Here is a 15,929-nt window from a genome sequence, read left to right as displayed (position 1 = left end):
TCCTGGACTTGGGACGAAATAATGTCAGGAGACAACAGCCTGCCATGGAAGCAGGCGGAAGCAGCGAAGGAGGGATAGCGACAAAGTCGGGGAGGAAGGGCACAGAAACCCCAATATTTTTTTGGGGGGGCACATGGAGCAGTTGGCGGAGCTAAGGAGTGAACCAGAGCCAGTCTGGGAGAAGAGGGAGAATTTGGAGGAGAGAGAAATGGGAGAGTTGTTGAGTTGGTGGAGGATGCACGGATTGTGCCCTAAGGAACGTGTTGTCAGTTTGGTGCCACCTGAGTCAGCTCCCCGTACTCGTCCTGAGAAGTGTGTTAAAGTTCCGGAACAATTGATGCCGGCTATACGCACCAGGTCTCCAGTGCACCTTCACAACCCAGTACGTCCTGTGCCAGCTCCTCGCACTTGCCGTGCGAAGTGTGTTAAAGTTCCGGTACCTTTGATGCCGGCTATACGCACCAGGTCTCCAGTACGTCTCCACAGCCCGGTACGTCCTGTGCCTGCTCCTCGCACTCTCCCTCAAGTGCGCTTTCCCAGTCAGGTGCGTCCTGTTCCTGCTCCTCGCACTTTCCCTGAAGTGCGTGTCCCCAGTCCAGTACGTCCTGTGCCTCCTCCCTGCACTCACCCTGAAGTGCGTGTCACTAGTCCGGTGCCACCTGTACCGGCCCCACGCATCAGGCCTCCAGTGCGCCTCCAAAGTCCAGTACGTCCTGTGCCTGCTCCTCGCGCTCGCTCTGAGGTGCGTGTCACCAGCCCGGTACCACCAGTGCCGGACCCACGCACAGGGCTTCCTTCCGGCGACAGTTCCCGGTCCAGAGCTTCCGGCGACAGTTCCTGGTCCAGAGCTTCCGGCGACAGTTCCCGGTCCAGAGCTTCCGGCGACAGTTCCCGGTCCAGAGCTTCCAGCGACGTTTCACGGTCCGGAACCTCCAGCGACGGTCCACGGTCCGGAACCTCCTGCGACGGTCCACGGTCCGGAACCTCCTGCGACGGTCAACGGTCCGGAACCTCCTGCGACGGTCAACGGTCCGGAACCTCCTGCGACGGTCAACGGTCCAGAACCTCCTGCGACGGTCAACGGTCCGGAACCTCCTGCGACGGTCAACGGTCCGGAACCTCCTGCGACGGTCAACGGTCCGGAACCTCAAACTCCATGGCTGGAGCCTTCCCCTGCGCCGATGCCCAGTCTAAGCACGGTGTCCAGTCCAGCTCCAAGGCCAGAGTCTTCTTTCTTTCTTCTTTCTATGTGGGGTTCTACGTTTATTTTTCTATGTTGGTGATTTGTATGATTCCCAATTAGAGGCAGCTGGTTTTCGTTGTCTCTAATTGGGGATCATACTTAAGTATAATTTTTTCCACCTGCGGGTTATGGGATATTGTTTCTGTGTAGTTGCCTGTTAGCACTGCATTGTCGTCACAGTTCGTTTATTCTTTATTGTCTTGTCTTTTCTAAAGTTTCACTTCTTCAATAAATTATGTGGAACTCAAAGTACGCTGCACCTTGGTCCATGTCTGCAAACGATCATGACAAAATATCCCTTATGTACTGTACTTCTTCCCATAACTTTCTACTATGATTGATATGCGTTAAAATTGTCAACCTGAACAAGCCACACAGAAAATCTATTATCTAAAAGACATGTCAGGTAAGCCAGTGTTCTGATAGCTTAACCAAGTAGGCACAACGGCCATGTGCAGGTCAGTAATGTTAGTGGGAAAGGTCAAAAGACAAGCAGAATGGAAATAGTTTTTCAAATCTTTATTGAAAATAATCGTACACATACATGATAGTGTAATGCCAGAAAAGCACTGCATACTGTATGTACAATTTCTTATACACTTATAAGCCAATGGGGCATAGGGGTTCCAGTGCACTCTTTGTTGTTGGTCAAGTACAAACCTAACAAACTGATCTCAAACTATGGTACAAAAAAATATCAAAGGTTTAATGTAATAATTATAATATTAAGTCACATTTCTTAGGAATACAGGACCAAATTATGTAAATGGGCCCAATAACAAATGTAAATAAATTCATCATACATTTTCCTATTGATATACATGTTTAACATCCAGAAGTTAAAATCATAGAAATGAATTCAATAAATTAACCCTGCATTATCTGGTCTCATGTAACAGCTCCTTCAAGCTTGTTACAGAGTGAATCAAGTAATGTATACATTATTTTACATTGTTACGCAATGACTTTAGTGTAATTCAATCTTTGTAGCCTTGGAAACCACATCCATGTATTCAATTAAACAAACAAACTAGAAACTGGGTAATGTGAGCATTTATGTAAATTACAGTAAATTCAACTATAGCATCAACTCACCCAAAGCTATGTACCATATTTACATAGGTGAATATGGTGTATCACTTAGCTATATTGGGTATATACCACATAATGTATATGATACTCATCTACCCATATAAATAGATATGCAAACAAATTCATAGTCACCAGAGAAATTCCTGATTTGAAATAAAAACATTGAATTAAGAATGTAAACATGTTTATGTTGTAAAAAATAATAATAAAAAACTCAATTTCATGTTTTTTGCCTGTCGTGTGATACAGTAGGTGTTCCTGGATAGCTTAAAAAAAAATTATAATAAATAACTCTCCAGACAGAATTTCAAGTAGGACTCATTAAAAGAATAACCTTATTCCACTATTGTCACACTGTAAATAACGCATTCTGTTGTGGGATCGAAAGGGAGATAAATAGTAGTAAACAGCTAGCAAGTTAGCCTCTAGTTAGCAATTTTTCAGTAAACTGAACTCTGACGTAAGCGATGACAAAATGTGCCCATTTTCCAATCAGATCAACAAAAAAGGCACACATTTTACAATGGTCATATCTTAGCTAGCTAGCATCCATTTATCCGCCTCATACAACACGCTGTTTACACTGTGACGTAATAACAAAATAGGGTTGTTGCCCATAACTCTCTACACTCTGCGAAAGATCGTCCATCTCCTTACCGATGGATTGGCCCGGAGAAGACTACCAGTCTGAGTCAAACACCCTCTTGCACATGTTGGAGTTCTCCTGGTGGAGAGGGAACTCTGAGCCAGGCAACAGCTGCTTGTGGCCCCTGCGCGACACGTAGCTCTTCCCCGATGGCAGGCTCTCGTATTTTGTTAGGAACTCACTGCAATAAGGGACAATGTCAATTGAGCGGAATTATAATTATAATGAGCCATTAACTCGTTCATAATTCACTGAAAATACAATGTAGAATTCACTAGGCTGCAATTGGTCTTAGCCCTTGCCTACCTGAAGGGGAAGGTGGTCTTGTCCATCTGCATGCACACCAGGAAAGGGTACTCCGAGAACTGGACTGTGGTGATAAAGTCTAGAGACGCCTCTGTCTCAAAGCTCACCTCCATCCCAGTGCGCACAAAGTCCATGTCCACGGTCACATTCCCAGTCACCACCATGGCTCCCCTAAAAATAGACACAATTACAAAAACTCATGGGTGGATGAGAATAAATTGTTCATTTTCTCAAATTAAGATTCAATTGCATTTTGCAAGTCTTTGACCAGTAAAATGCCTTTCAACTCAACATAAAATGAACAGGTGGTGACTGAGGTGGACAGAGGTGTGACAAAATCTCTTACAAATTTGAGAATGTCTGAATATGAAACCGCTATTGTCATATTAGTCTGCTTAAAATTTCGAATCAAAATGGCCACTGCCAAGCCATCCGAAGAACCTGTATGTCTGTCTGTCTGTCTGTCTGTGGAAGCATGCCTTGGCAAAGATGTTTGTTCTGCTCCTATAGATAGCCTGCTGGTCTATTATCAGAGGAGAGGAGGTACATTACGACTGCCCCTGATCCATACACCTGCCTCTGCCATTCCCCTCGTTGACTTTGAGCCAACACAGAATGCCACCTAAAATGAAATTGCAAAACAAAGACCAAGAAAGCAGCAGAAGTCTATCTACAGTATCTGGAACAGTGTTCCAAGTACAGGAAGTCATGAATCGAGCAAATTTCATTTCTTCAACTAGTATATTTGAAGGAACAATCCCAATGGCACTAAGATCAGACCAACCAAATCAGATCTTGGGTAACATAATTTTGACTAGACAAAACAACTTGACATTGTTGAGACAAGACCATTAGGCTCAAATAGGTGATTCAAGCACTGGAATGAAATGCCTCATGGTAGGATTGCTGATCTAGGATCAGTTTTGCGTTTTTGAATAAGATTACAATATGGACAGGGGAGACCTGATCCTAGTCTGAGACGCTTTGGGGGGAATTCCGACCAGAGTTAAGCGTGTGTAAATGGAACTTAATTCCCTTTTATGCACTTTCCTCTCTATGCGTGTTCCAACCTTTAAATGAGGATTAGCATTAGAATAGCATGCTATTCACCCGTTATTCGTTTGGGGTTTAGATCAAAGAAATGGTGTGGCGGAGGTGTGTCTACACTGTATTCTGACCTTTACTCCCTCATAATTACACCACCTTTATGCGCGATGAAATTATGAATAAGGTAGAGGAATCTGTCAGTTCCATGTGGAACATCTACTTTATTTTTTCAGAAAGAATTAACACCATTGTCCATGCACTGTAATTTTCAAAAATTGTTAAGAGCTATTGATAAGAGCTAGGTAAATGAGTAAACCATTTGGATAAGTGGATTGTAAACATAAATGACAATTGTTTTAGATATATTTTACCTTATGAACGCTGGAAACAAATGCAAAACCAGTCATATGGCAGCAAACTGAAGCATATCAACATATCACCTTTTCCACAGTGAAGTTGATGAAATGCTGGCCTTAAACTTAGGATGAAATTTGGAGACCCAGCTATAGGCTTCTGTAGCCATGCGCAAATGACAGTATAGTGCCAAACCTACTGAGTTGATTTATGATTTCAAGAATGTTTCAATTATAATATACCTTTCACTGTATTTTTTACAATTTGTATTGTGTAAAATATTAGCCACTTTCGGTAGCCACCATCAGTTATACCTACATACATTTATAACGGCCACTGACTTTAGTGTTAGTTTTCTTACATTTTGTATCATTCCATTACATCGTTAGTTTACCCATCTTTCCTGTGTCTCATTAGCGTGGCTGTTCCTGAGGATCGCTAGCAATAGTGGATCATATTAAGCTAACATATTACAAGTTGTGCAATAATTTGGGAACTGAAGCCTATTTGAATCATTCTGGAACGCAGACCAGCAGTTAAAACCTGTAGCCTGGCTCACGATGACTGGACCGTCTTCATCACAGTTCCATGATTAGTGAGGATTATTAGGGTCGATTTTTACGACTACTGTTCAACCCCAATTGTACACTTTTCTAACCTTCCAAAATTTCTGGGATTTAACAATTGAATATGCCAACTTTCAGGATGAATCAAACCACTGTTTTTGATTCACCAATATATTTTGTGCGTAAAAGACTCTCCAAACCATTTTTTTTGTATTATTCATAAATACTTTCCTAACCCTAAGTGATATACAAGATCAGAGTATTTCTTTCATCTAACAATTGGTGCTGAAAAGGAGACGAATATGCGTGTATTTACATGGTTTTCTTTCATTGATCCCTAATACTCTGAACCGATCTCGCCATACATTCTACTGAGTCTGTCGAGAAAATTCTAATTAAAAAGGTACACCAAATTTAAAGGGATGGCTTTAGATAAATGTACTGAAAACCCTATTGAATGAAAACTCCAAGAGAAAATCTGTTGGCCAGCGGGAGTGTTTTTAGCGGTTGAATTCAAATTGATTCAGCGCACAAAAGGGAACCAAGCCTACAAAGCCTGTTACACACCAGGTAAGTCTGAATACCAACTTCTGAGAAGTGCGTAGGAAAGGCATGCGAAGGAAAAGGTGTACATTTACTAAAATCAGGCCCTTTATGAATATGGTCCCTGATTCCTGTAAAGCCTTGGAACTGTAAAGCACCCATCTAGATTCTAACAATTCCATTTCCATTTTATCACTGGATGATGTCACATATTTATCTACTTGATCAGTTAGGGTGAGTGATGAGCTCTACAGCAGTCTCAACACTCAATCGCTGGTTGAAAACAGTTTTCTGCCCCTCCCAAAAGATAGAATTTGTAGATAATTGGCTCTCTTTCTGGGTCTCACCCACAAACAGGACCAAGCCTGGCCTGCTGAGGAGTGACAAACTCCATCATAGCTGGAGGGGTGCTCTCATCTTATCTATGAACATAGACAGGGCTCTAACTCCTCTAGCTCCACAATGATATAGGGTACAGGCCAGGCAGCAGGCTGTTAGCCACCCTGCCAGCTTAGCGGAGTCTGCCATAAGCACAGTCAGTGTAGTCAACTCAGCTGTCCCCATTGAGACCGTGTCTGTGCCTCGATCTAGGTTGGGCAAAACTAAACATGGAGGTGTTCGCCTTAGCAATCTCACTGAAATAAAGACCTCCTCCATTCCTGTCATTATTGAAAGAGATTGTGATATCTCACATCTCAAAATAGGGCTACTTAATGTTAGATCCCTCATTTCCAAGGCATTTATAGTCAATGACCTAATCACTGATCATAATCTTGATGTGATTGCCCTGACTGAAACATGGTTTAAGCATGATGAATTTACTGTGTTAAATGAGGCCTCACCTCCTGGTTACACTAGTGACCATATCCCCCGCGCATGCCGAAAAGGCAGAGGTGTTGCTAACATTTACGATAGCAAATTTCATGGGAAAGTCCACAGACCCACTCCAAAAGGCTTTCGGAGCCATCATCGACTCAGTGGGTTTTGTCCAACATGTCTCCGGACTTACTCACTGCCACAGATCCTGATCATTAGAAAGCAAATTACAGACTCCTCTTTAAATCTGCGTATTTCTCCAAACGCTTAGTTGTCCTGAGTCTGCAAAACAATGCCAGGACCTAAGATCAAGGGAGACACTCAAGTTTTTTAATCCTATATCTCTTGACACATTGATGAAAATAGTCTTGGCCTCTAAACCTTCAAGATGCATACTGGACCCTATTCCAACTAAACTACTGAAAGAGCTGCTTCCTGTGCTTGGCTCTCCTATGTTGAACATAATAAATGCTTCCCTATCCACCGGATGTGTACCAGACTCACTAAAAGTGGCAGTAATAAAGCCTCTCTTGAAAAAGCCAAACCTTGACCCAGAAAATATAAAAAACTATCGGCCTATAATCGAACATCCCATTCCTCTCAATTTTTTTTGAAAAAACTGTTGCGCAGCAACTCACTGCTTTCCCGAAGACAATCAATGTATACGAAACGCTTTAGTCTGGTTTTAGACCCCATTATAGCACTGAAATTGCACTCATGAAGGTGGTAAATTACCTTTTAATGGCGTCAGACCAAGGCTCTGCATCTGTCCTCATGCTCCTAGACCTTAGCTCTGCTTTTGATACCATCGATCACCACATTCTTTTGGAGGGATTGTAAACGCTAATATGTCTACACGGACAAGTTCTGGCCTGGTTTAGATCTTATCTGTCGAAAGATATCAGTTTGTCTCTGTGGATGGTTTGTCTTCTGACAAATCAACTGTAAATTTCGGTGTTCCTCAAGGTTCCGTTTCATGTCCACTATTGTTTTCACTATATATTTTACCTCTTGGTGATGTTATTCAGACCCTTAATGTTAACTTTCACTGCTATGCGGACGATACACAGCTGTACATTTCGATGAAACATGGTGATGCCCCAAAATTCTCCTCCCTGGAAGCCTATGTTTCAGACATAAGGAAGTGGATGGCAGAAAATGTTTAACTTTTAAAAACTCTGACAAAACAGAGATGCTAGTTCTAGGTCTCAAGAAACAAAGAGATATTTTGTTGGATCTGACAATTAATCTTGATGGTTGTACAGGCGTCTCAAATAAAACTGAAGGACCTCGGCGTTGCTCTGGACTGATCTCTCTTTTGACTAACAAAGAATATTTCAAGGACAGCTTTTTTCCATCTTCGTAACATTCCAAAAATCAAAAACTTTATGTAAAAAAATTATGCAGAAAAATGTATCCATGCTTTTGTCACTTCTAGATTTGACGACTGCAATGCTCTACTTTCCGGCTACCCGGATAAAGCACTAAATAAACTTCAGTTAGTGCTAAACACGGCTGCTAGAATCTTGACTAGAACCCCAAAATTTGATCAAATTACTCCAGTGCTTGCCTCTCTACACTGGCTTCCTGTTAAAGCTAGGGCTGATTTCAAGGTTTTACTGCTAACCTACAAAGCATTACATGGGCTTATCTTTCCGATTTGGTCCTGCCGTACATACCTACACGTACGCTACGGTCACAAGACGCAGGCCTCCTTATTGTCCTAGAATTTCTAAGCAAACAGCTGGAGGCAGGGCTTTCTCATATAGAGCTCCATTTTTATGGAATTGTCTGCCTATCCATGTGAGAGACTCGGTCTCGACCTTTAAGTCTTTATTAACTTCTTCTTAATAGGGGGCGCTGTTTTCACTGTGGGAAAAAATCGCGCCCAAATTAAACGGCCTCGTACTCTGTTCTAGATCATACAATATGCATATTATTATTACTATTGGATAGAAAACACTCTGAAGTTTCTAAAACGGTTTAAATTATATCTGTGAGTAAAACAGAACTCATTTGGCAGCAAACTTCCAAACAGGAAGTGAAAATTCTGAAATTGGGGCTCTGTGTCAGGGCCTGCCTATTCAACTGGCTTATATTTATGGATCTGTATGCACTTCATACGCCTTCCACTAGATGTCAACAGGCAGTAGAATGTTAGCTTGATCTGAGACCGAATGAGAGCTTTTGGAGTGACAGGTCCGCTCTTTTGTCAGTATTCAACTGCGCACCAGGGAAGCTAACATTGTCTTCTGAATTGCGTTACGTATACATGACGAAATGCTCCGGCTCTGATTTTATTGGATACATATGAGAAAAACATCCTAAAGTAGGATTTTCAACCGAGTTTGACCAGTTTATTCAACGTTTATTGGGAATTTTGGAATTTTTCTTTCAGTGCCCAAAGATTTCTTGGACATGTGCCCTCCACATGGCTAGCCAAAGTTGCTAATTCGACAGAAGAAATGGACATTCTAAAACAAAACAACGATTTATTCTGGAATTAGGACTCCTTGCACAACATTCTGATGGAAGATCATCAAAAGTAAGAGAATATTTATGATGTTATTTCGTATTTTTGTGGTTTGTGTTGGCTCCAACAAGGCGGAGAATATGTGAGCGCTGTCTCACAATATTGCATGCTGTATGTTGTACTAAAGTTACTTTTTTAAATCTAACACAGCGGTTGCATTAAGAACCAGTGTATCTTTCATTTGCTGCACAACATGTATTTTTTAGTAAAGTTTATGTTGAGTTTTTTGGTTAGATTACGTGACTGTCCAAAATATCTCCGGACAATTTGGTGCATTATGGCTACGTATTCACAATGTAAAACCAGGATTTGTAGCTCTAAATATGCACATTTTCGAACAAAACATGAATGTATTTTATAACATGATGTTATAAGACTGTCATCTGATGAAGTTGTCCAAAGGTTAGTGATTAATTTTATCTCTATTTGTGGGTTTTGTGAAAGCTATCTTTACGGTGAATAAATGGCGTTGTGTGTTTGGCTTTTGTGGTGAGCTAATATAAATATATATTGTGTTTTTGCTGTAAAACACTTTAAAAAATCGGAAATATTGGCTGGATTCACAAGATGTTTATCTTTCATTTGCTGTACACCATGTATTTTTCATAAATGTTTTATGATGAGTATTTATTTATTTCAAGTTGCTCTCTGTAATTATTCTGGCTGTTTTGGTGCTATTTGTGATGGTGGCTGCAATGTAAAACTACGATGTATACCTCAAATATGCACATTTTCGAACAAAACATAAATGTATTGTATAACATGATGTTATAAGACTGTAATCTGATGAAGTTGTTCAAGGTTAGTGATTAATTTTATCTCTATTTGTGGGTTTTGTGAAAGCTACCTTTGCGGTGGAAACATGGTGAAAACATGGCGTTGTGTGTTTGGCTATTGTGGTGAGCTAATATAAATATATATTGTGTTTTCGCTGTAAAACATTAAAAAAATCGGAAATGATGGCTGGATTCACAAGATGTTTATCTTCATTTGCTGTATTGGACTTGTGATTTCATGAAATTATATTATATGATATCAATTTCGCGTTAGGCTAGGCTATGCTAGTCAGCTTTTTTGATGAGGAGGATCCCGGATCCGGGAGGGTGACTCGTTAGAGGTTAAAGACTCATCTCTTCAGTAGGTACTATGATTGAGTGTAGTCTGGCCCAGGGGTGTGAAGGTGAACAGAAAAGCACTGGAGCGACGAACCGCCCTTGTGGTCTCTGCCTGGCCGGTTCCCCTCTCTCCACTGGGATTCTCTGCCTCAAACCCTATTACGGGTGCTGAGTCACTGGCTTACTGGTGCTCTTTCATGCGTCACTTGAGTGGGTTGGGTCACTGATGTGATCTTCCTGTCCGGGTTGGCGCCCCCCCTCGGGTTTGTGCCATGGGGGAGATCTTCGTGGGCTATACTCGGCCTTGTCTCAGGGTAGTAGGTTGGTGGTTGAAGATATCCCTCTAGTGGTGTGGGGGCTGTGCTTTGGCAAAGTGGGTGGGGTTATATCCTGCCTGGGGGTATCATCGGACAGGGCCACAGTGTCTCCCGACCGCTCCTGCCTCAGCCTCCAGTATTTATGCTGCAATAGTTTATGTGTCGGGAGGCTAGGATCAGTCTTATATCTGGAGTATTTCTCCTGTCTCATCCGGTGTCCTGTGTGAATTTAAGTATTCCCTCTCTCCTCTCCGCCTGGCTAGTTTCAACGGTTCTGCCTGCGGCTATGGAACCCTGACCTGTTCACTGGACGTGCTACCTTGTCCCGGACCTGCTGTTTTGGACTCTCTCTCTACCGCACCTGCCGTCTCTAACGCTGAATGATCGGCTATGAAAAGCCAACTGACATTTACTCCTGAGGTGCTGTCCTGTTGCACCCTCTACAACCACTGTGATTATTATTATCTGACCCTGCTGGTCATCTATGAACGTTTGAACATCTTGGCCATGTACTGTTATAATCTCCACCAGAAGAGGACTGGCCACCCCCCAGAGCCTGGTTCCTCTCTAGGTTTCTTCCTAGGTTCTGGCCTTTCTAGGGAGTTTTTCCTAGCCACCGTTATTCTTAATCTACATTGCCTGCTGTTTGGGTTTTAGGCTGGGTTTCTGTACAGCACTTTGATATATCAGCTGATGTAATAAGGGCTATATAAATACATTTGATTTTGATTTGAAATCAATGGGGGACCCCTGGAGGTCAGGGCTTCATAAATACATTTGATTGATTGATGTTCTCTGGTTGAACTGGCTATTGTGTTTGCATTGACAGCAAGCATCAATCAGTCAACTACTCTAATCTAGAGCTGAATGAAATGTCACCTTCACATATATCTGATGAGACAAGAATAGTCACGTCACCATTCGCAAGCATGCTCTATGAATCAGTGTATGAAATGAATCAGTCGTCATTTTTAGATTATGTAGTTAACGTCAATCCTCACCATTGTCAATCATGTATTACCAATTGAGTTTGTAAATGTTGCGCATGTCGGCTTCAGCATAACTTACCTTTAAAATTCAGTTGTTCTATAACACGCATTGGATTGAATCTTGGCCTTTTTCTCTAATCTGAGCCCACCAAAAAGATGTCTACCTTTTGTCATTATTGTGCGATGATTATTCAAAACTATCCAACGATAAGTATGACTGAATACAATCAGGCAACATATGAGAAGAATGATCAAATTGAAAAAGTGTTTTTGTTATCATCCTGCCCATCACTATTGAACCCAGGTTCCCTACTTGTTGTTGACGCTGGTCTTTGACTCCCTGTACCACAGGCTGACCTCCATGCCTCCTGAGATGTCGATGGCCAAGCCACCCTGGAACTCGGCATTGGCCTTCAGCCCAGACTGAAGCTGGATGACCTGAAATGATGTAGGAGAAGAGAGAATGAGAAAACAGGAGTGAAAACACAATAGCTGCTTGCCCGTCCGGGCCAGTGAGTGCTAGTGTCAGAATGGTTTTAAACCAAGTGGCTGAAGAAGGCACTGACAACTAAAATGTGGCCTAAGCGGATACCATCACCTATAATAGTTTATGAGTCTATATGAAGAAATGTGTTAAAAATGTCTGAGGTATCAGCGACTTCAGATGATACAGAAGAACAAGTTCATTTGTGTGTTGTCATTAAAAAAATACACTTTAAATAAAGTTTGATTGATGGATTGACTGATTGTTTGATGGATTGACTGATTGTTTGATTAATTGATTTAAGGGTGCCAACCTGAGAGTGGTCAGTGAGCAGGATCAGGCCCTTCACCACGTTCATGGGCTCGCCGGACATGGAGAACATCTTGGACATGAGGTCACTGTAGCCCTTGAAGAAGGTCACAGGCCGCAGCTGGACGTCGAAGAGCAGAGCCGACATCCCAGCAAAGGACTCCAGGTCCTCCTCGCCTTCGTCCGGCTTGGCCGCGATCAGGGACTCCATGCCTTGGGCTTCAATTGCCACCTGGACAGCGAGAGATCAAATATGGCAGTCAGATCCTAACTGTCAACAAGTCGGCACTGTTGGTTGGTCCACCTTCCTTAGTTGAGTAAAGCAAGTCAGTGTAAGGTGAAGTTGCCCCTAAATACCGATCTTGGTTCAGTTTAGCATTTTCTCCAATAAAATAAGCTGTACCTACGGCAAACTTAACCTAAGAGCATGCAAAATCTTAGCTTCTGCTCTTCTACATGACTACATATACAGTGGGTATCATAAGTATTCATCCCCTTTGGATTTCTTCACATTTTATTGTGTTACAAAGGATAAAAACATTTTTTTTGCCAACAATCTACAGAAAATACTCTAATGTCAAAGTGGAAGAAAGAATTCCATTTTTTTTTACAGATTATTTGAAAATAAAACACTTATGTTCCTTAGATAAGTATTCACCTCTAAGTCAATACATGTTAGAATCACTCTTTTGGCAGCGATGACAGCTATGAGTCTCTAAGAGCATTGCACACCAATATTTGCCCATTATTCTTTTAAAAATTATTCAAACTCTGTCAAGATGTTGGGAATCATGGCTTGACAGCAATGTTCAAGTCTTGCCATAGATCTTCAAGGAGATTCAAGTCAAAACTGTATCTTGGCCACTCAATAACATTCACTGTCTTCTTGGTAAGCAACTCCAATGTAGATTTGGCCTTGTGTTGTAGGTTATTGTCCCATTGAAAGGTAAATTCCTCTTGCAGTGTCTGGTGTAAAGCAGACTGAAGCAGATTTTCCTCTAGGATATTGCCTGTCCTTAGCGCCATCGCGTTTATTTTTATCCTAAAAACCTTCACAGTATTTGCCGATGTCAAGCATACCAATACCATGATGCAGCCACCACCATGCTTGAAAATGAGGCAGTTACTCAGTGATGTGTTTTGTTTTCCCCATACATTAAGGCTTTGCAGTTAGGCCAAAAAAGTGTATTCCTTTGCAGTTTTTTTGCAGTATTACTTTATTGCCTTGTTGCATACAGGATGCATGTTTTGGAATATTTCTATTCCAAAAAGAATAAAAAACGGCAGACACTGCATTTTCCTAGAGGAAAACCTGGTTTGAGGGGGAAACCTTTCCACCAGACACTGGAAGATGGAATTCACCTTTCAGCAGGACAATAATCTAAAACACCTAAAAAGGCCAAATCTCCAATGGAGTTGCTTACCAAAAAGATAGTGAATGTTCCTGAGTGGCTAAGTTATGTTTTGACTTAAATCTGCTTCAAAATCTAATGGCAAGAGCTGAAAATGGTTGTCTAGTAATGATCAAAAACCAACATGAATTTTGAAAAGAATAAATTGGAAAATGTTGCACAATCCAGGTGTGGAAAGCTCTTCGAGACTTACCCAGAAAGACACACAGCTGTAATCACTGCCAAAGGTGATTCTAATGTGTATTGACTCAGGGGGTTGAATACTTATCTAATGAAGATATATTAGTGTTTTATTTTTCATATTATTTATTTGTTTACAAATGTTAGAATTTTTCCCCCCACTTTGACAGAGTCTTTTGTGTAGATCGTTGACAAAACTGACAATTAGGCCTCCCGGGTGGCGCAGTGGTCTAAGGCACTGCATTGCAGTGCTAGCTGTGCCACCAGAGATACTGGGTTCGAGCCCAGGCTCTGTCGCAACCAGCCGTGACTGGGAGGACCATGGGGCGGCGCACAATTGGCCCGGGTTAGGGAGGGTTTGGCCGGCAGGAATATCCTTGTCTCATCGTGCACTAGCGACTCCTGTGGCAGGCCGGGTGGGGTGCACGCTGACCAGGTCGCCAGGTGTGCGGTGTTTCCTCCGACACATTGGTGCGGCTGGCTTCCAAGTTGGATGGGCATTGTGTCAAGAAGCAGTGCGGTTGGGTTGTGTTTCGGAGGACGCATGGCTCTCGACCTTTGCCTCTCCCGAGTCCATATGGGAGTTACAGCGATGAGACAAGACTGTAACTACTACCAATTGGGGAGAAAAAAGGGTCTAAAAAAAGACTATTAAATTAATTTTAATTCCACTTTGTAACAACAAAATGCGGAAAAAGTCAAGGGATCTTCATATCCGGCTTCTTCACCTGCGGGATTGTCTAAGACCAGCCACCCGGACAGCTGATGAAACTGGGGAGTATTTCTGTCTGTGGGGGAAAAAAGTATTCTGATTGGCTCCCCAGTGGGTGGGCCTATGCCCTCCCAGGGCCACCCATGGCTGGGCACCTGCGCAGTCATGTGAAATCCATAGATTAGAGCCTAACAAATGTATTTCAATTGACTGATTTCCTTATATGAACTGTAAAATTGTTGAAATTGTTGAAAATTGTTACATGTTGAGTTGATATGTTTGTTCAGTATAGTTATAGCTAGATACCTGGCTAATAGCCAGCCCCTGTGTCACGTTCCTGACCTGTTTTCTGTTATTTTGTATGTGTTAGTCGGTCAGGGCGTGAGTTTGGGTGGGCAGTCTATGTTATGTGTTTCGTGTTGGTTAATGGGTGACCTGATATGGTTCTCAATTAGAGGCAGGTGGTTTTCATTTCCTCTGATTGAGAGCCATATTAAGGTAGGTGTTTTCACATTGTTTGTTGTGGGTGGTTGTTTCCTGTATCTGTGTTTGTTGCACCATACGGGACTGTATCGTTCGTTCGTTTGTTTGTAGTCAGTACTGGTTCGTTCGTTCTTCGTTACGTGTAAGTTCGTAGTCCAGGTCTGTCTACTTCGTTTGTTGTTTTGTATTGTTGTTCAAGAGTTTTTCCGTCTTCGTCTGTTCCTTGTAATAAATAATATGTATAACTCCAACGCTGCATTTTGGTCGAATCCTTGCTACTCCTCTTCGGATGAAGAGAAGGAGGAAGCCCGCTACACCCTGAGATACCTAGCTGACAGAAAATGTCTGATTTAAGGTATTTCAGTACTTGAATTTCAGAGTGCCAAACTCAAGTACTTTAAGCACCTCAAACACCTTGTGCGAACCCTGGAATACTTTATGAAGGCACTGTAAATATAATAATTTCTTCATTATCAATTCACAAATTCATTCTCATTACCTGGAGGCCATGTAGCAGGGCGCCATTACTGGCTCCGTAGATGTTCATGTTGCTCCTCCTGAGGACCCCAGAGCCAGAGTACAGAATGTCCAGACTGTAGGTGGTAGTGGCATCAGCGGTACCTGCAGGAAGTTGATTTAGTTATAAACATAATTATACAGTACATAAAATGGCACCTGTGACTGTGCCTCATGGCAGCAATGACTAATCAACAAGACTATGAACTTTATCCATATATGATTATATCACATAGCTGTATCGATTATTCTTTAAAATGTACAAA

At 42.0% G+C, this 15,929-nt stretch overlaps 1 protein-coding gene across 1 annotated transcript in view; it reads right to left on the bottom strand.

The window, feature by feature from the left end:
• Positions 1 to 1,747: 1,747 nt before the first annotated feature.
• LOC120052757 (microsomal triglyceride transfer protein-like) overlaps positions 1,748 to 15,929 on the bottom strand; it is a 47,011-nt gene continuing 32,829 nt past the window's right edge. The window contains exons 13-17 of the mRNA XM_038999853.1: positions 15,647 to 15,768; positions 12,365 to 12,592; positions 11,881 to 12,005; positions 3,288 to 3,458; positions 1,748 to 3,162 (exon numbers count right to left, since the gene is read on the bottom strand). Of these exons, the coding sequence (XP_038855781.1) occupies positions 3,015 to 3,162; positions 3,288 to 3,458; positions 11,881 to 12,005; positions 12,365 to 12,592; positions 15,647 to 15,768 (794 nt within the window). The 3' untranslated portion in view covers positions 1,748 to 3,014. The remainder of the gene's footprint in view (positions 3,163 to 3,287; positions 3,459 to 11,880; positions 12,006 to 12,364; positions 12,593 to 15,646; positions 15,769 to 15,929) is intronic.

This window comes from Salvelinus namaycush, chromosome 8, assembly GCF_016432855.1.
Source record: "Salvelinus namaycush isolate Seneca chromosome 8, SaNama_1.0, whole genome shotgun sequence".
In the NCBI taxonomy this organism is placed as follows: Eukaryota; Metazoa; Chordata; class Actinopteri; order Salmoniformes; family Salmonidae; genus Salvelinus; species Salvelinus namaycush.
This window is presented reverse-complemented; position numbering and strand designations above follow the sequence as displayed.